General features: G+C 42.1%; 1 protein-coding gene across 5 annotated transcripts in view; it reads left to right on the forward strand.

Moving 5' to 3' along the window:
- CRAMP1 (cramped chromatin regulator homolog 1) overlaps nucleotides 1–14,726 on the forward strand; it is a 48,171-nt gene extending 33,445 nt beyond the window's left edge. For 3 of the 5 annotated variants that reach the window (XM_079321038.1, XM_079321036.1, XM_079321037.1), the window contains exons 11-21: nucleotides 669–843; nucleotides 3,038–3,213; nucleotides 3,880–3,954; nucleotides 5,195–5,276; nucleotides 5,961–6,065; nucleotides 6,713–6,891; nucleotides 7,393–7,461; nucleotides 8,761–8,995; nucleotides 9,307–9,471; nucleotides 10,127–10,272; nucleotides 12,538–14,726. In XM_079321038.1, the coding sequence (XP_079177164.1) occupies nucleotides 669–843; nucleotides 3,038–3,213; nucleotides 3,880–3,954; nucleotides 5,195–5,276; nucleotides 5,961–6,065; nucleotides 6,713–6,891; nucleotides 7,393–7,461; nucleotides 8,761–8,995; nucleotides 9,307–9,471; nucleotides 10,127–10,272; nucleotides 12,538–12,702 (1,572 nt within the window). In that variant the 3' untranslated portion in view covers nucleotides 12,703–14,726. Of the gene's footprint in view, nucleotides 1–668; nucleotides 844–3,037; nucleotides 3,214–3,879; nucleotides 3,955–5,194; nucleotides 5,277–5,960; nucleotides 6,066–6,712; nucleotides 6,892–7,392; nucleotides 7,462–8,209; nucleotides 8,331–8,760; nucleotides 8,996–9,306; nucleotides 9,472–10,126; nucleotides 10,273–12,537 lie in introns of those variants that run through there. The other 2 variants (XM_079321039.1, XR_013776242.1) reach the window with 2 other exon arrangements.
- The last annotated feature ends 5,287 nt before the right edge of the window (nucleotides 14,727–20,013 follow it).

Consider the following 20,013-nt stretch of genomic DNA (forward strand, 5'->3'; position numbering starts at 1 on the left):
CTCTGCTGTGGTTCATTCCTTAAATGAAAATCATCAGCATAAAACAAACTGTGAAGTGGCATTGCAGCTGAGCAAGGGGTATAATTTTAAGCCTGTGATTGCACACAGATTTCTTAAAAAAGGAGGGTTTTCTACAAAACAGTTTAAACAACTTAATGAAACAACGGGATAAGCCTGGAAAATTATTGAAGTGCATGTGTCTCTTCTTAGTGGTGTGTAATAGTGTGAAAGAGAAGGGAAAGGAAAAGATTCAAAACTCTACTTGATTAGAATTAAGACAGAATTAAAATAGTTTTGTCCAGATGTATGTCTCACCACAGCAACCCTCTGGATGGAGTTTAGGAAAAATAGTTTTGCTGAATTAAAACAAACACCTTTTTTTTTCTCTTTCTTTCTCTCCCACGGTGATCCAACACGTTGCGTGAAGTTTGTTGAGTGCTAACTGAATTGTAACATTAAGTAATACATTGAATTGGTGACATCCAACACTGCTAAGTGGGCAGGAAGGTAATTTCAGCTGCCCCTCACCCCCTCTAGGAGGTATTGCTTAAAGTACTTTAAGGTATTATAGTATATCAGATTTTAATTTTAAGGCTTCCTAAGTACAGTGATTTTCACAATGCATTTTTTCTGCCAGCACACAGTATTCATTTAGTGTGCATTTTCAGATGCCCGAGATGAGCTCCATTGCCACGTCACCTATAAAGCCTGTTCAGGAGGAGCAGTCCCTGACTCCCCCAGGAAAGGTGGTTGCCATCAACGCCAGGAGTCCCGGCTGTGCACGGAGTCAGTCTGCCCTTCGCAACAGGACTTTTTCCCCTGGTGCTGCTTCCAGCTCCTCAGGTGAGTATTCCTAAAAATCCACTTGACAAAATCAGCTTATTAATACTTCACACCATGATGAGAACTTCCCAGTGATGGAACACTGGAAGAAGGAGTTCTCTTACTCTTAGGAACTTCATTGTCTGAGAACATTGGTGTGTGTTAATTTGCTGTAGAATTGTCCTAAGTCAAGTGTTGCTTTGAATCTTGAATAACAATGCACATCAATAATGCAGCTTACAGTCCAGAAGAACTCTGCTTAATCACTCTTAGAGAAGATGGTTGTGCTTTTTTGGAGCTGTGTCATGGTTTAACCCAGCCAGCAAGTCAGTCCCATGCAGCTGTTTAGTCACTCCCTGCTGGTGGGATGGGGGAAAACTGGAAGAGTAAAAGTGAGATAACTCATGGTTTGAAATAAAACCAGTTTATTAGGGAAAGCAAATGCCATGCATGCAAAGCAAAACAGGAAATTCATTCCCTGCTTCCCCTGGGCAGGCAGGTGTTCAACCATCCCCAAGACAGCAGGGCTTCATCATATGTAACAGTAACTTGGGATGGCAAACGCCCTCACTCTGAATGTCTACCCCTTCCTCCTTCTTCTCCCTGCTTTGTATGCTAAGCATGATCCCTCATAGTATGGGATATCACTGTGGTCAGCTGTCCTGGCTGTGTTCCCTCCCAGTTCCATGTGCATCCCCAGCCCCCTGTCTGGCAGTGTGGGGCCAGGAGCAGCAAAGGCCTTGACCAGTGTAAGTCTTGCTCAGGAGTAGCTAAAGCATCCCTCAGTTACGAGCACTGTTTGCAATACAAATCCAAAACTGCCACTGAAGAGAATTAACCCCTTCCCAGCCTAAACTAACTCATGCTGACTGGTACAGGGTGTGAGATCTCAAGAGAGTATCAGCTTACAAAACAGACAAGTAAATTCAGAGTGTAAAATAATTGATCAATAATTACTGAAAATTTTCTGTGCCATCCTGCTACTATAGGTTTAAATTAAACGTTAGGAAGAAATTCTTCCCTGCAAGGGCAGTGAGGCCCTGGCACATGTTGCCCAGAGAAGTTTTGTCTGCCCCTGGATCCCTAAGAGTGTTCAAGGCCAGGGTGGATGGGGCTTGGAGCAACCTGAGATAGTGAAGGTGTCCCTGCCCATGGCAGAGGGTGGAATGAGATGAGCTTGAAGATCCCTTCCAACCCAAACCAGTCATGTGATTCTATGATTACAAGATAAAGAATGATTATGAATTGCCTTTTCTTTAATAGGAGGTACAGCTGCTGTAACCTGTGAGCCCCAGTCATGCAGGCCAAGAATTTTGGTTCTATGCTTCAGCCCAGTTGCATTTGCCACCAATGTTTATGATTTCAGGAAAGTTTGTGATGATGTTGGGGTTACTGGGAGCAGTTGTGATTCTTAGTCAGTCCTTTTCATACCCCTGCTCTGAAAAGCAGTGAACCCAGGAGCAGGCTAACTGGGTTAACTGGTGCTGTAAAGGACCTCTGTGGAGAAAAGCACGTTTTGAGTACCTCAGAGTGACAGGTTGACAATGCTGGCTTTCATCCAATCTGGCTGCTTCCAGAGGGAAATCCTACCATATTTTTTTTAAACATAAATGGAGAAGTTTTACTCAGACGAGCTACCAATCTTTCATTGTGCCAAATGATGGACAGTCCATCTTTGGGAAGGTCGTCTGGTAAATTCATCTCCACTCCATCACTGGATTGATTTTATTGAGGTTGCATTTCAAATTACTATAGGGAAAGCAGGGGTGGGGAGTGTAAATAAATCATAAACGCTGTAAAATGGCTCTGTGTTTGTATTATCTTCCCCTACATAAGAAATGGTGAATATAATTTGTTTACTGGGATAGGCCCCCAGGAATGCCTACAAGCTGAACAAATAAACTGATTATCACGGTCTGTGTGGGACTGAAAATGGGGCTTTAATTCTAGTTTCTTAAGTAGTGTAAAATTACATTTAATCCCCTACTTCCAAGAATTTCAAAGCAAGTGAATATTAGTGGTATCCATAGGAGGTAAATACTGACAGTTTTCAGGTGGAACAACTGAAATATGGAGAGATTCCTGATTTTGAAAACAGCTGGTGACAGAGCCAGAATCCTTAAGTTCCAGCTCTCTGTGATCTTTCAGTTACTAAACAGTTATTTTCTTCTTGTTTCCACTTCATTTCATTTAAATTGCTGTTAAAATCTTATAGGTTTGAGAAATCTCCCTAGTCCTCTCTTGGTGGCTAATCCTTCTGGGAGCACTGAGGCCGACAGTGGACTGTTTGCAGTCCCTACAACCCTGCCCCCCAACAGCCGCCATGGGAAGCTGTTCCTACCCAGCAAGGAAGCAGAGCTGACTTTCCGGCAGCACCTGGACACCATCAGTGTAAGTGAGATTGCTGAATAGAAAATGCAGCATGGTGTGCATCAGCCAGCTTCCAGGAGGTATCACAGGGATTCTGAATTCATCAGAAAGTATGGGCTGCCTTGTGAAGCAGTGCTTCTTATCCTGCTCAAGTTTAACATTGTATCAACTGAGATGAGTCAGATTTTGACTATGTATCTTTACTTTGAACTGACACTGCCTGTTCATGTAATTCAGGTAATTCAAATCAGAATGCCATTGCACAGCCCGATGACACTGATTTGCTGTCTAATTTAATTGTTCCAGCAATTTATGTGCCAGATTTAGCAAAAACTGATCCGCTTCTCATGTGTAGCTAATTTAACACAGCCTCATTCTGTATTTAAGTCAAATTCTAATTTTTATGTACATAATCTCAGTAAGAATTTTGTAGGATGCTGAAGTAGCTAGTAATGAAATGTCTTTTTTGGGACAAAGCTTTATCTCCATAAAAAAAGAAGAAAAAATACATTATTGGTGGAAAATATTTTGACTCTAGCAGAAAGGATATTGTGCTATCTGAAACAAAACACAGTGTTTTAGTTAACTCTTATTTAATCTTTATTGAAAATAAGAATTTGGGGGATATAATTTATTCTGTGTCTAGATGCTTAAAATACTTGTAATGCATTTCCTGTTGTTGTCCAGATGCAGTCAGACTTCTTCCTGCCGAAGCCCAGGAAGTTACGGAACAGGCACTTGCGGAAGCCACTGGTAGTACAGGTCAGAGCAAAGTATAAATGCCTGTTCTGCTCCCTGAGTGTCAGTAAGGCTGTAGTGATTTGCACATAACAAATAGAAAATGGAATTTTCCCTCATGCATCCACTAGAAAGGTGAAGCTGAAATTATGAAGAAACAAACACTTTCAGTCACTAGCTAGTGTAACTAGCCATGTTACATTCCCTGTATGAAGAATATCAACAACAGTGGAAGTCCAGTGCCTAAGGTAGTTTGGAAAAGTAAAAAAGCCACTGGAAGAGGCTTCTGGAACCTGGAAGAAGGTTCTGCTGCCTGGGCCATCTGGCTCTGAGGCATAGGCAGTGCATTCCTGTGCTGTCCTGTGCTGGCAGTGTTGGAACTGGCAGCCCTCTTAACAACAAAATCTTCCTTTATATCCTTTTCCTGTTTCCTGCTCAGTAGTGGATGTTAAAATGTGGTGGATATTAAGCCTTTGTAGTGAAATAAGTCATAACACTTTGGAAGAACAATGATTCCTGGGGAAAAAATGAGGCTTGGAAAGACATGTATGGACAAAATGGCCTGTTGTTGTGGTGCTTTGGTGACAGACAGGCATTACCCTCCTTCAGACTGCTCTGACAACCCTGGGAAAAGGTACATATCACTGGGACACCAGGGGCAGGTGAGAAAAAAGAAATCTGAAACATAAGTAATAGTAACCTACTGGGGAAAAGAAAGTTCCCAATTATCACTATGCCATTTTTTTCTCTTCTGTGTTGTATAAGAGATGGGGGCACAGAAATTATCCCCTGGACTATTTTTTGATCCTGGGATCTTCAGATCTGGACAATTCCATGTGTTTTAAGAGGCTCCCAAATACACACAGCTATCTGACTCATCCACACTTGGTAATTTTTGAGGGAAGATCAGTTTGTACACAGACTAGGTCCCAAGTTTAAGATCACTGTTGTAATTCTGAAAGAGATTTGAAAACCACTGCAAGTATAATCAGAGAGGATTATAGTTCTAATCAGTATTTCTCTGAGAATTTTCCATGTGGAAATACTTCCTTTTAGTAGTTTACAGAGAAAACACATCATTCTTGCCTGTAGCTTTTTTCTCAAGAGCACACTGATCCTATTGCTGTGTCTGATGCATGATAGTAATGCCACAGAAATGCTCTGCTTTTTCTGGAAGGTCTCGTGAGCTCCTGCAACTTATACAATGAGTGTTACCCCCTATCTGCGTTTAAATCTATTCTGGTTTATTGTTTCTCTCACATAGAGAACACTGCTCCCCAGGCCATCTGGAAATCCATCCCAGCATGTCTGTTCCTTTTCTATCTTATCCAACTCATCCATTACAGGTGAGTCTAACACTTGTATAAACTGAAAAGTGTCCCTTAAAACTGCATAAAGAAGTAATTTCTAAAAAGAAAGTACTCTTTCGAAATGACAGTGTCACCGGCCTGCAGAATGATGGGATTGCTTTCCTGACCATTGTTAAGCAAGTCATGCTTTTGATAATTTTTTTTTTTCAATTTTCTGAGACTGAAATAACAGAAAAGCAAGGAGTTCTCAACAGGGAGACAAAATTTGGAATAAAATACTTAGATAGGAATTTTTGTTCTGTAGGATATAAGAATTTGTCTAGATTTTATATTGGGCTTTCTCTAGTACCTAGGATACTGTCTAAGTTTTATACAGCATAAGCAATCCACTGCCCATATGTCCTTTTCTGCTGGTACACTCTTTGAGTACAGTGGTAGTACAGGTGATCCCCCATCTAAGCTAGCATTGAGCCCTGAAGGATTGTCTTCACTGACAGTAGGAGAGCAGCTCCAGTAGCTCAGCAACACTTGCTGTTGCGTGTCCATGGCATGACACCGCTTAGCTCAATCACTATTTTAGCTCTATTCCATCAGCTCCACTACTTGCATTCCTGCAGCTTTCTGCTGTTTGGAATTTATTTGCTTCTATTGAACTGTGTTGTGTTCTGCTTTAAAGTGTTAGATTTCATTTGCCTGAAAGGTATTAATGCTTCCCCCCAGGGAGAGGTTCATTTCGGCCAATCCAGTCCTCACTGACTAAAGCTGCTGTTTCTCGTCCAATTGTGCCCAAAGTTCTTCCAACACAGGCCACCGACCATCTGTCTAGTAAGTCATTCTGAATTCTGCAGTAAAAGCCATGCTGATGTTCTCCAGGCAGATACTGTCTCACAGCAGTGTGGGTTCCATAATTAGTACAATTATTGAGGTGAAAACAGTGAGTGCATCTATGTTTTACCTAGAGGATTCTTTTGAGATGAGGAGACATTCAGATATTTGAAGTGGATTTTAAAAGATCTGGGTGAGGTTGACCCTTACAACAATTTATATTTTTTACATTGAGTCTGTATGGCTGCCAGAGGTAAATAACAATATAAGGCTCTGTTGTTTCTAGAGCTCCTCTAATAACCCATAGGAAATTTCTGGAAATTGCATGATGAAATACTTACCAATTTGGAGGACAAAAAAGAAAAAAAATAGAGGAAAAGGATGGGAGGGGAACTGGGATGTCTCTCGACTATTTTGATATACCTAATAAGAGGTTGGAACAGGGCAGAAGAGTTAAATGTTTCAGCTAAAAGCAATGTGACCCTTGGTGCAGAGAAGCAGCTGACCCAAATAGTTACCATTGCTGCTTTCTTACATGGGTTGAGTTTTAACTCTGGGTAAGTTTACAAAAATAATCTTTTAGTGAACCATAACAAAGTAAAGAACAAGATTGTAATACGGTTTTTTGGTTTTTTGTTTCACCCAAGGTGCTATTGACTTGGCAGCAAAAAGCGCTGGCATTATCCCTGGTAGTCCCATGCCTGTCCTGGATGCAGATGGTTTGCCAGATGTGTCTCCATTGTCACCAGATGCAGTGCCCACTGTGGTGACAGGGCAGGAGCCAGCAGTAGCACATCAGAATGGAGGCTCCATCACCACTGTGGAGGTCAGAGGCTCTTAAATGAGCTGTTTTCAAGTGCTTAACTATCTTGCTCTTTCATAGTATAAAAAAGCTGTATTATTATGACTCCTCAGTGACTGTTCTCCTGGGGCTTGTTGTTAGACACTGCTGTCGTGGCAGACCCTGTCTGTGTTGTGTAGTGTGTATTTGGGGTTGAGGGATCAAATAATTATCTCATTGAATGAATTTCCATCCAGTAAAATGGTTTGCAGCTGGTTGAGAGTTGAACTTGGCTGTCCAGAAATCTGGTTTGAAAAGAAATTACGGAATTTCAGAAATTCAGGAGGGGATCTGGTGCAAAACATGGACTTCTTGGGATTGTATTTGGAATGGAAACTATAAATTCTCCTTGCTGTTTCTTTCATTGAGACCCAGCTACATGTTAGTCCATGTCAGTCCATGTCATGTTCTCAGGGAGTTGCTGGTGCTAGGCCTTTATCTGTTCCCTCCCCAGCTGTCACTGACGTGGTTTCTGTTTGGTTGCAGCGCTCAGGCCCAGGGTGCCGGGTGCCGTACATCAGCCTGCCGACCCGGCCCGAGCAGGATGGCTTCCAGGTACAGTGTGCACTGAGGGAGCAGTGCTCTGGAACGGGTAGTGTTCTGTGAAAATGCCTCAGGGATTGCTAGTTAAAACTCTCTACTCCCAGGTAATTGTGCACCACTGGTACTGTCTGATGGAAATGAAATCCCTAGTATCTGAAGAAACTGAAAGAAATTTAGGAAAGCTGCTTAAATATGTGTGTGCCATTCTCTAAAATCAAAGTGATCACAATGACCTGTGAAAGACAAACAAATTTTACATATCTCTTTATAGAGTGGAGGAGTTTATAATGACTCTGCTGTATCTATGTGTGTATTTTAGACATCACGAGGACAGATTTCAGCAGTTCGCAGTCCTGCTGCGTCCACATCTCTAAAGGAGGAGTATTAGGACTGAAAGTGTGATTGTAATGTCAGAATCCTTTCCAGAGATTTACTGTTCATTGTGCTGTATCCAGTAAGACAGACAAATACTTAAGAGTAACTGTGATGGCACTTAAACTTTAAGAGTGTTGTCATCATGTCCCCAGACTCTTTCTCCAGTGGGATCCAGGATCTGGTGCTGGATTTTTAAGTCTCAGAATACAGGCTCTTCTTTTCTGCAGTGGAAGCACTTTCCATGCTCCCTGTGATGCCTGCATGTGAAAAAGGTCAAATTAGTTTGACTGGAGAGATAAAGGAGATAAAGATTTTTTTATGGGACATGAACCTATGAGGCATTTCTTGTGGTAATGGGGCCTTGGGTTCTGGTTCTTGCTCTTAGGACAGCTGTGTATACACTACATCAGAAAAAAATGTTACAGTTCTACAATGAGCTACTGGTAATGAAACTCCTTAAAGATCAGTTGAATTTTGGGAAGTCTGCCTGTAAAAAGTGAATAAATGTGAGTTACCAGTTTAAAACATCTGTATACTCTTCCGTCATTTAAAGGGTTTTTGCCTATATTAAAGCAAATAACACATATCTATTTGGAACTATACTGTCAATTTCTCAAAATTATGTTAATTTTAAGATTATGCTTGTTCTGTTATGTAGGCTATTTTAAATATTCTCTGGAATGTTACAGATTCATATTTTTTCAGATAATTTGGCAGGGATATGGGCTGAATATATATGCTAACAGATACTTTTCATTAAAATAATACAGATTTGTTATATAAATAGTATATTCCTCTAATCTAGGCATATTATATACTGGATTTTTTCCCTCAAAAGTCTGGTTTTAATCTGATATTTAAGAGCCAAAGTGTTGCTTTTTAGTTTTCCGAGTTCTTAATAAATTTATGTACAATTAATTCTGTTTCTTGTGACAGGGCACATCGGTCCTTTCTCTGCCAGAACTTGCCAAGACTCCTCTCCAGAATGGTCTGTCCACCCCTCCACTTCCCTCATCAGAAGCTTCCAGTACTCGGCTCTCTCCTCCCAATGTTTCTGCTCTCTTGGATATTTCCCTGCCTGGACCACCTGAAGATGTGCTTTCCCAAGGGGAACCTGCCACTCAGATCAGCGATTCCATCATTGAAATAGCCATCAGCTCTGGCCAGTACAGTAAGTCTGCAAGTAGCTAAAGTCTCCCTATCAACTTGAAAAAAAAAGTCCTTGACATCTTGCATGGCAGCAGAAACTTTTCCAGAAAGCAGTTCTTGGCTTATGAAGTTTTTGTGGGTTTGTTGTTTGTTTGTTTCCAAATATATGTTGGAAATAAATTTCTGTGCCTCGCCTTTCTTTTCTGGCAAATATGGGGCAGAGGGTTTATTGTTGTTGTTTGGGGTTTCTTTTCTTTCTAAACAAAAGTTGGTGCAGCGTCCTGTAACTTTACCGTATGGACTGAATTTGTGATCCCTGACATTGGCTTACAGGTGAAGGTGTTTCTCTCTCTCCTGCAAAGCTGAATGGCAGTGACAGCTCCAGAAGTCTTCCGTCCCCATCCAGTAGTCCTCAGCAGAACTGGATTGCGTCTCCCACCCATGATCCCCAGTGGTACCCCAATGACTCCACAGATTCCTCCCTCAGCAGCTTGTTCTGTAAGTGTCCAGATGTGGAGAAGTGCAACCAAAAAGTGCTTTCCTGTTAACAAAAAAACCCAACATCATTTATCAGAAGTGAATCCTTTGAGAAATTACAAACCCAGTAGGACATTTGTAGAATTATTCCAAATACTTCTTGCTTCCATTTCCACAGTGTTGCTATGAGTACATTTTCTCTCTCTTCACAAGTTTGTTCCTGAAAAGATCCCAGTGCTAGACTGGGACCTGTAGCTTGGGACAAGTAATTCCTTGGCAGTTCCTTGTAGTTTGTTTGGAGCCTGACTCATCAGTTAGGGTGAGACATTTGGACTGTTGTGCCAAAATGAACAGATGTCTTTGGCTCTTCTGGTGGAAAAACAGACTTTGTTGTGTGTTTGATAAGTACTATCTCAAACACATGAGGTTACTCACTGGGTTTGGTTGAGATTTAGTTGCTGAAAGTTTTTTTTAATTAATAATTCATGGGGCCAGTGTAATGAGTCTCCTTACTCTAAGCAGTGTGGTGATGGAATCGATGCTGGTAACACATAATTTTTGAAAGATGGAAGAAATGGATATCTGTCCTCCACTTTGAATTTCCTTGTTGTTCTCTTTATCTTCCCAGTTAAAAACACTCAGTGCCTTGACTTACTGATGTGCTTTTTCTTTGTAGCAAGTTTCATCTCCCCAGAGAAGGGACGAAAAATGTTACCAACTCCAGTTGGGAACACCAGTGGCACCTCCTTACTGGGTCCCAGCCTGCTGGATGGAAACTCACGGGACTCCTTTGTGTCACGTTCCCTGGCAGATGTGGCAGAGGTATGCCAGCAAATTACACTCAGAGTCTCCTTCCTCTTGTAGTGCTGGAAGTTGCTGGGTACTGTCCCTGTGACCTTCCTGAGATACTTGCTAGGCAGAGCTGCTTTGACACCTGCACTTTAGCTCAGTAGAAGAGGATTACAGTCATAACAAAAAGATGTAAAATTATCTGAGGGTAATTACCCAACATCAGAGCTGGTGTGAGAAGCTGCTGTGAGTGCCTTCAACCCAGGTTCTTTTAGCTGAGGGAGGTCGTATTCATCTGTTGAATATACCTTTGTTTTGACAGAGAAAGATTTAATCATTGTGTAGAGTGCAGTCCTGCTTTGTAGAGCAAGAACCAAAAGTGCTAAAGATAAGAGAAAGAATAGTGATGCTACAGTACAGTTGGAAGCCTGGTAGGAAAAACAAACAGGTCCAGAAGGAAGAAGTAGGACATAACTAATACCAAGTCACCTGAGAGGATGGTAGAATATTCTATGCTACTGAATTACTGTCTCTATTGACAGAGTTATCCCTTTGTTCTGAACTCTGGAAGGGGTGGAATGAAGCTCAGCAGTTTTTAAGGCTGTGACACACTTAAGGACAGAGCTGCCCTTCAGAGGGATGGATGGGAAGAATGACCTGCAGGAACATTATACAGCTTAGCAAGGAAATTGCAAAGTCCTGCCCTAGGAAGGAATTAAGGAATAACTCCACTGCAGTATCAGATGGGGACTGGCTGTCTGGGAAGCAGCTCTTCTGTACCTGGATTTGCCAATAGACACAAGCTAAGTGTGATCCAGGGCAGATTCAAAGGTGTGGAACCAAAGGGGACCAACCATGTCATGCACTGTTCTTAATAGGAGCATGGCCAGGATATTGAACAAAATTATGATTACCATGCTCTACTCTGTAGAGCAGTAGAATCTACCTGGTCTGAGACCATGTCTATAATATTGTCACCAATCTTGAGCAGGAGAGAGATTAACTAGAGCAAGTTCATCTGAGGGTTACCAGGAGGATCAGGTGGTGAAGGCAGGGTGATGTCTAGGCTTGTTCAGTCTAGGAAAGGCTTCAGGGTGCAAGGGACCCTGCTACATGCCAATGCCTGCAGTAAGGTCATTGACTAGATGTAGTAAGCCTTTTACAGAACAGTGATGTGAGGTGGGAGAAACTAGCAAAAGCTGAACTGAGAAAAGTTCTGCTACATCTATAGAAAAACTTCTTCACATTGAGGATAAGCAGGCAAGGAAACAGCTTGCTTAGAGATGTTATGCAGTGTCTGTCTTCACAGCTGTCCAGGGCTCACATCAGTAAAGCTCTGAGTGAGTTGGTCTGTCCTTATAGGTGAACCTGCTGTGAGCAGGTGGTTGAATTAGAGACCTCTTCAGGTCCCTTCCAGTCTCAGTTATCCCACAGTTTAGTTATTAACTCAGTACAACATCATATAACTTGTAATTTCTTGGGGACTTGCCCTCATGGAAGGATGTGTCATTTCTCTGTTGCCCTTTGGGTTTGGATAAGGACATTCTGTACAGACCATGTAACCAGGAGCTGCAGCAAGCTCATGCTGATTTAGTGTGACTGGCAGCTTCAGACCTGAAACACAGATCCACTTCTGGCATAAATATAAAGATTCTGTTTGCTTGGTGGTGAGAAGCTGTGAAGGTGTATTCTAATGAAAGAAATATATGATCATTTATTTGCATGAATTTGAAGTGACATTTTAGCACTCAGTATTACCAACTCCTTTTAGAAGAAAATGGGGTAAGCCTCCATGCACAGGAGAGCAGCTCTTGGACAGAGATATCTTTAGATCATCTAGCTGTGCACCTTAATGCTAAATTGGAGCAGGTAAGGCCTGTTGAGACTGTAGGTGGTTAGGTTTTTTGGAAGCTTCCATTTAGTTGTGGATGAGAAGAGCTGTTCTCTAATTTGGGTCAAGTGAGATAAAGTGTCTCTTTCATATGAGGAGAGGCTGGGAATGAAGCTGAGGGAGCCAGACTCTTTTCAGGACAAGAGGCTGCAAGCAAAATTTGAAACACATTAAAGTCCATCTGAAGACAAGAGATCTATTTTGAAGTAATCAGTCATAGAAACAGGGTATTCAGAGAGTTTTGGAATGTCTGTGCATGGGCATAATTCAACACCTGCCCAACAAGGTTCAGGTCAGCTGACCCTGCTCTAGTGAGATGGTTGGATAAAATGCTTTCAATATGTCCCTTCAAGCTTCAGTTATTCCATGAAATTGCCACTGACATGTAGTTCATCTGTCTCTTCCAGGTGGTGGATTCCCAGCTGGCTTGCATGATGAATGAGAACAGCATAGATTACATATCTCGGTTTAATGACCTTGCCCAGGAGCTGTCAATACCTGAGCCAACTCGCAGGGAGATCCTGTTTGATGGAGGAGGTGGTGGTCCCCCAATTGGGGATCTGTCGCAGTAAGAGAATGACCAGCAGCCTGGTGCAGACTGTTCAACTAAGTTGGAGCTTGCAGAGCTGGAATTTGACGAGGGCAGCAGGTGAGGCTGAGTTATCCATCCTGTGTGCTTCTTTCTAACAGAGAAGCATTGGTTTCAAAGGTCTCAAGAAGTATTTGCAAGTCCTGGAATGTGCAATATTCTGGCAACTACAGAACATGGAATAAAATTACAGGAGATAGTGTATCCCTGCATCAGAGATGTAAGATTGCAGGTTTGTGGGACAGTCCTGGACTTGTTCTTTGGAATGACCTAAGCAAGCAGCTCAAGTAGGGATGGGATCGCCACAAGCTCCTGTATATGAATTATTGTTTGCATAATGATCAAAATGCCATGCTTTTGGATCCACGTGAAAGTTGTGAAGGATGAAGGTGGGTAGGGGAACCATTGTGTATCTCGACACGTCCTAGTTGCATTCTTCTTACTATTCAATCAAACTGAAGTTCTTGCACTCAGTCCAGGGCACTGCCACTCCTCGATGCTGTCTTCTTACAGACCACTCTGTTCCTTTGGCTCTTTGACCATTCCAGCAGGGCTCACACCTGGTTGCTTGTTTGGTAGGGGAGCTCTGATATGCCCTCCTCCTGTGCTGCTTGGATCCCCTTCTTTTAAACCCCATCACATCACAATCATCATCATCATCACCCTGACTTCATTCATATTCCTAATCTTTGAGATTCTTCAGCAGATTGCACAGTTCACCCTGTGAGTGGGAGAGTGCTTTATTGCTCGCCATGAAGAACAGTTGCTTTTAAGTCTGGAAACATGGCCAAAGAGGTTACACTAGGAAAGATATGTCATAATTAGTCTTGGCTTTGCTGGAAACATGTAAATATTGTCATCTTCACAAAACCTGAGGATTTACCTGGGAGAGGAAATAGGAAAGAATATTGTAATGTGTAGGAACCAATACTAGGTTAGTGCTAAAGCAGTTGAGATGGGTTATGTGTCATGAAGAGAAGTGTCAAGTCCTAGCTTAATCCCTTAGTTCTTCCCTACTTCTTTGTTCCGTGAGCTCCAGGTGCTCTGTAGTACCTCAGCATCATTCTTCATTACAGTCACTCCCAGGCATGAGTGGGTCTGGCACTCCCTCTCTGAAATCCCTGTGCATTTAATGTTGTGTTTTACTGTAGAAAAAATCCAGATACTGATTCCAGTGGGTTCAACAAAATAGCAAGTTAATAGTAAATCCATAGTTAATTTCTAGGGAACTGATTGTGCATCAGTTCTAGCTTTATAACTCAGGAGACTTTTCTTATTCCCTTTCCTTTTCTTTCTTCTTTCCTTTCATATCCTCAGCAAGAATACCTATGTTATGTCCTTTTTGTAAGCACTTGTCTGCTTCTCCAGTTAGAGGATGTCTCTTGGCTGGTGTGAGTAGCTCTGAACTTTTTCAAGGGGCTGCTCCTATATACACCTCAACTTCGATTTAATAATGAATATACAAACTTTCCCCATCCTGTAGGCTGTTATCATGGGTTCATTTCCCAACTTGCACTATACTTGGTGGATGTAGTTCTGCCTGCCTTTAGCTACTTGTACAAGGCATTTCTTTGACTGGGATTCTCTTGTAACTTGCTGTCAATGCACTGACTCTGCTGTTTGCCCAGTCCCTTCACCCTGCTTTAGGCACATGATTTTTAGCTTCTATGGAACTGACCTTATGTTTTGTGTCATTAGGAGAAAATTGAACAAATTTTCTGATACACAGAGCCTTGTTTGAGAATTTTGACAGAATTGTCAGGTAATCACATAAACCTGGAATAGGAAAGGTTGAAGGCTGTCACAGGAATGAATGCTGAGGCCTGTTTTGTTCTGAGCATTCCCCCTTGGTATGGAGAGGACACCTATTAATCTCAAGAGTTAAAACCACTAAAACTTTTCAGTTTTACTCAGAATTTAGCTGTGTTTTGGTTTAGACTTTCCCAGATTGTTCCCTCTTGGTTTTGGGTTCCTCCATTACTAAAGCTGATTATTCTATATGCTATTCCTAGATTGTTCCCTCTTGGGTTTGGGTTCCTCCATTACTAATGCTGATTATTCTGTATGCTATGTCTCCAGAAATCCTTCAGATTTGTAGGACAAAAGTAGAAGGCACCTACTATGGCTGTGGATTACAGAACATGCAGGAGGAAATGTGTTACATTTTAATCAAGTACTGTCTGAAAAGAAATCTGAACTGTCAATTTTAAACTTCTGAAAATTGCAAGAGTAATGTGAGGGTCTCCAGTGTATTTGTAACTTGACAAACTTTTCATCTTCCCTACTGATGCCAGTAACACAATGGATATGACACTGGGTTTGGCTCTGAAGCTGCCTAGAATAAAAGTAGGTGTTGCTGCACCTGCCATAGGAATGGAGAGCAGAGCACTTCATCCTGATCCATGAAGGCTTTTTGCCTACAATACTAGGAGTTGTCAGCTGCCCTTCCTTAGACCACACAGGGGCAAGGGCACAACTGCAGAATGAAGGCAGCACAAGTGCCGATTCTTGATGGTGCCATGACATCAGAAAATTTCTAATACCCTGAACCTTTGCAAGTGGGCTTGAACCACTAAGTAATAATGGAGTATAAATTACAGAAATCAGTTCAGCACTCAGAATGTTGGGGTTAGAAATGTGTTTGGCATCAGCCCCTTAAAAGTTTGCATTATGAAGCAGAATTGTAATGCATTGCAAACTGCTTTTTAAGAATAAAGCTCTTTGAGGACAAGGGAAGAACTTAAGAATAATTAAGATCATTGTGGTAATTCTGAATTGATGCAGTATTTGTTACCCTTACTATGTGAAAGGCTATTTAAACACATCTCTCATTGGACCATCTCTAGATTTTAGGTGACTGCTTTACAGTAGTAATCATCAGCTTGTGCCTGAGATTGCTAAGGAGGTGGTGTATACACACACAAATATGTGCATGTGTGTGTTCAGATGGGGGGCTGGGGGGTGGCAATATCAAAATTTCTTGAGTTTTAATTATTTCAGCTTCCCCAAGAGCAGTAACAGAATCTATATGAGGGACAATGTCAGGCTAAACAGACATTCAAGCAAGTGATGCTGAAATGCACAGAGTGTCATTTCTGAGGCAGAAGTGACTTCATTAGGTTAGTACCTTCCTGGGGCATTATGAGGTGTGGAAGATGACTAAGGGACACTAACAACCTGCAGGTGTAGCATTAACTGCTCAAGGCTTTTCCCTCTCAGTGACCATAAGGCAGTTCTGAGTAGTTGACAGGGTAAATGGCTGAAGATTCGGTTTCTCATCACCGTGGGCTGGGTGCAGAGCAGTACCATAGCCCCAGGCTGGAGCACCCAGGTGTGTGTGCTGACAGAGATCTGTGCAGGGTGTTGTATCCTGATCACTCACACAATCCATTTTATCCTGTGTCACTAAAACTGCTAAGCATAGGAATAGTAATTATTTTTCATACAGCATTGTTAAGCCTTTTTTTGACACCCCCTATATTTCTAAATACAATTACATTGCTTGATTCAAATCTAACCTATAAAGACATTTACTAACAGCAGATCCCAGAGTGGAAATTCAGTTGTGTTTTGTTTTTTACACTCAGATGCATTTATAAGGAAAGTACTGCACTTTTTTTTAACCTTTTCAAACCTTTGAATCTGTTAATTTCACAGCAGTTTGTAAATGTTAACTAAGTGAAACTTTGACAAGCACTATGGCAATAAGTTATCATTAATTATTGAAACGTGATAACTGCTTTAGAGCTTATGGTTCTGGCAGCAAAATTTAATGCTGTTTCTTTTAATAATAGTTAAGCCATATCATCTAAGGTTTCTGGCTTGTTTGAGATGTGAATTTGTTTTATAGATTATAAATATACCTATATAGTGTATGTATAAAGCAAAATGCCTGTCCTTACTGGTTATTTTTTGTACTATACTGTAAATTATATTATTTATTCTTTACCAATTTTGGAAAAAGGTGTTTTGGTTATTTAATATAATATGCAAAAGCTGTTAAACTTCTTCTGTTTAAATTTCCAATTCAACTTGTAAAGCTGTTTTTATTCTTGTGCATAAATACATACTAATACTTGGTCTAACTTGCGTCCAGTGTATTCCTTGCTGTTCATGTCCTTTCAGATTTTTTCATTTAAACTTTATTTACATGATCATGGCCTTATGGGGGTGGAGGTTAAGATTCGTCCATAAGGCCAAGCCTTTCAAGGTGATTTGATTGCAGTGAAATCAGTCACCTAACTCCCATTGGCATCTCCCATTCCAGAATTTTAATGATTCTCACCATGATCAGAGAAAATTTTGGTAGGGTTGTTTTTGCTTTATAGTTTCCATTCTCAGTAGTGCCTGCCCATGGTGTGTTTCAGAAATGTGGCAAACCAGAGGGCTGGCTATCGTGAATGGCATGTCTGGGGCCATAGGCATCAGTAGCAAAGGGGAGAAAGAGAATAACAAACAAGAAAACCACCAAAAAAAAAACTCCCAGCCACTGCCAACAAGAAGGCACAATAAAATGTTAGTGTATATCTTGGGGGTTTGGGGTTTGTTTTTTTTTCCATTCACAGCTTCAGATAAGCAGAAACTCAGCTCTGGAGGTTGCATTCAGGCCATCATGTTTTATACAGAGACTACCAGAAACACCTTTTCACCCCAGGACACTCAAGAATAGGAAACTCTGATAGTCTGTCTTCAGAGCTTTCCAAGATAAAACTAACTACAGCCCATAGAAAGGTGGGCTGACCCCACACACCCTGCTTTGGGCAAGTTAGGCTCGAGACCTGAAGTTCCTGTGATCTAGTCGGTGACTAACTCCTTTTTGTATACTTTTAGGATTTTGGTCTCGATGACATACAAAAAGGCAGCTTTAACGTTGCACTGAGAAAGTGCAAGTGTGTAATTGATAAGAAATAGATAAGAATGTTCTAAAAAGCTTGACATAAGTTTTAATAGTAATATTTTGATACTTCCTTCCCATCCAAACAGTGCACACTCATCTCTCCCACTTGCTTATTGAGAAAATAGGGCTATTACCAAGTGTGACCTCTTTCTGTGCAGCTTCTCCCCTCCACTGGCTGTGAGCCTTTGTCAGCATAAAAGATCTTTAAATCTTTACCACCTTCTGTCAAAACTGCTACTGAATCTTTTCTCACAAATTAGCTAATTCTGCCCTTAATGATCAAAATTTAAGGCTGTAAAAACAGAAGGAATGAGTCTGAAAAAATATTAGCAAAACAATATACTGCAGTGATAGTACATATTTTTAATGCTTTTTTGTTGGCTTTATTTGATTTGGATTTTTTTAGTCCTTCAAAACAAAAGCAGGAGTATGCTGCTAAATTTATGACTTTAAGTTTACTTCTTGACATATAGAAAACTGTAGAGCTGTGAAATACAACCTTCAGCTGAAAATGTTAGCTTGTAATGTCACAGTCAATGAAAAATTGTTAGAAAGGCCATGCAAATGCTGGCTCTGCAGATGCAGCTATACCATCTCCTCCCAGTACAGATTCCTCAGGCAGCCAACAGCTTTCATGTGGTAGTCATATCACACTTCTGCCACAGAGCTGTGAGCAAACCATGGACACATGCCAGGAAGCAGGGTGGGCCACAGCAGCCAGATTCTGCTCAACACTGTGCTGGCCCTGCACACACTGACAAGGCCAGGAGAGGCATAGGGGCCTGACACAGCAACCACAGGATGGATCAGTTTGGAAGGGACCACACTGGGTCATCTGATCCCATTTCCCTGCTCAAGCAGGGTCATCCCAGAACACATGGCATAGGTCTGTGTCTAGATGGTTCTGGAGTATCTCCAGTGAGGGAGACTCCACACCTTCTCTGGGCAGCCTGTTCAATGTTCAGCCACTGCACAGTGAAGAAGTTCTTCCTTGTGTACGGGTGGAACTTCCTGGGCATCAGTTGCTGCCTTTACCTCTTGTTCTATTGGCTGACACCAGAGAGAAGAGCCTGGTCCATCCTCTTGATACCGGTCCTTTAGATATTTATACACATTAACGAGGTCCCCTGTCAGCCATCTCTTCTCAAGGCTGAACAGGTCCAACTCTGTCAGCCTTGCCTCATAAGAGAGATTCTTCAAACCTTTGACCAACTTAAGCACTGATAGAATAGCTCCAAGAGCTTCACGTCTCTCTTGTACTGTGGAGCCCAGATGTGTACACAATGCTCCAAATGTGGCTTCACTAGGGCTGATTTGAGGGGCAGGATCACCTCCCTCGACCTAATGGCAATATTCTTACTAAGGCCCAGACAACACTGCTTTTCTTGGCCCCAAGGCACACAGCTGCTCAGGGACAGTTAGCTGTGCTTCATGACACCCAGGTCCTACTCTGCAGCACTGATGTCCAGCAGGCTAGCTCCCAGCCTGTACTGGTGACCAAGGCTGTTCCTCCACAGGTGCAGGACCTGCATTCCTCCTTGTTGAATTTCAGAAGGTTCTTCTCTACCAATCTCCCCAACCTGTTGAAGTCCCTCTGAGGTACCAGTCACTCCTTCGAGTTTTGTATCAGCAGTGAACTTGCTGAGGAGGCGTATGCTCTTTCATCCAATCATTGATGAACAAGCTATACAACACTAAGCCCAACAGAGAACCCTGGGGGACACCACTAGTGTGTCAGTTCTCCAACCTTACTCTGTACTTTTGATCATAAGCCTTTGGGATCTGCCAGTCAGGTAGTTCCCAATCCATCCCACCATCCACTCATCCAACCCGCTTTTCTTGAGTTTGCCTATGAGGATATTGTGAGGGCAAAGTGAGGTGGACAAACAAGAATTTTGCTTGCTTCCCCAAGTATGGACTGCTCTCCACTTCCTTCTCACTTCACAGCTTGGTACCTGCTCTGCTGGGGGATGGATAGAGGATCTCCCTTCTGTTGGCTGGTCCTGTATTAGATTTTCTAATACTTCTCAGCCTTTCTAGTTTGTCTTGTAGTTCTGCTACCAGGCTGGGCAGGTCATCCACCTGGTCATATCTGATGCAGCTGCCCATCACTGGTCCAATCCACCGACAGGCTCAGGCATTAGCTACAGCCCGAAGCCTGGGTTGGCTACATAGGGTTTTTGTATGTTATTTTGGGACCAGTCTGAGTCACCGCATTTTTTGGCGAGTTTAGAGGACTCAGTTCCCTGCTGTGCGGGCACCACACATTTGAGTTCTCTCAGCAACTGTAACGACCAGAAACTGAGAAAACTGCCTGTGCTGCAGAGCCCTTCCCGGTCCATGTCCAGTTCGCTCGCCCGGGTCGCCCGCGCTCCCTGGAGCCGCTTTAAAATCTCC

This window comes from Erithacus rubecula, assembly GCF_903797595.1.
Source record: "Erithacus rubecula genome assembly, chromosome: 17".
Classification (NCBI taxonomy): domain Eukaryota; kingdom Metazoa; phylum Chordata; class Aves; order Passeriformes; family Muscicapidae; genus Erithacus; species Erithacus rubecula.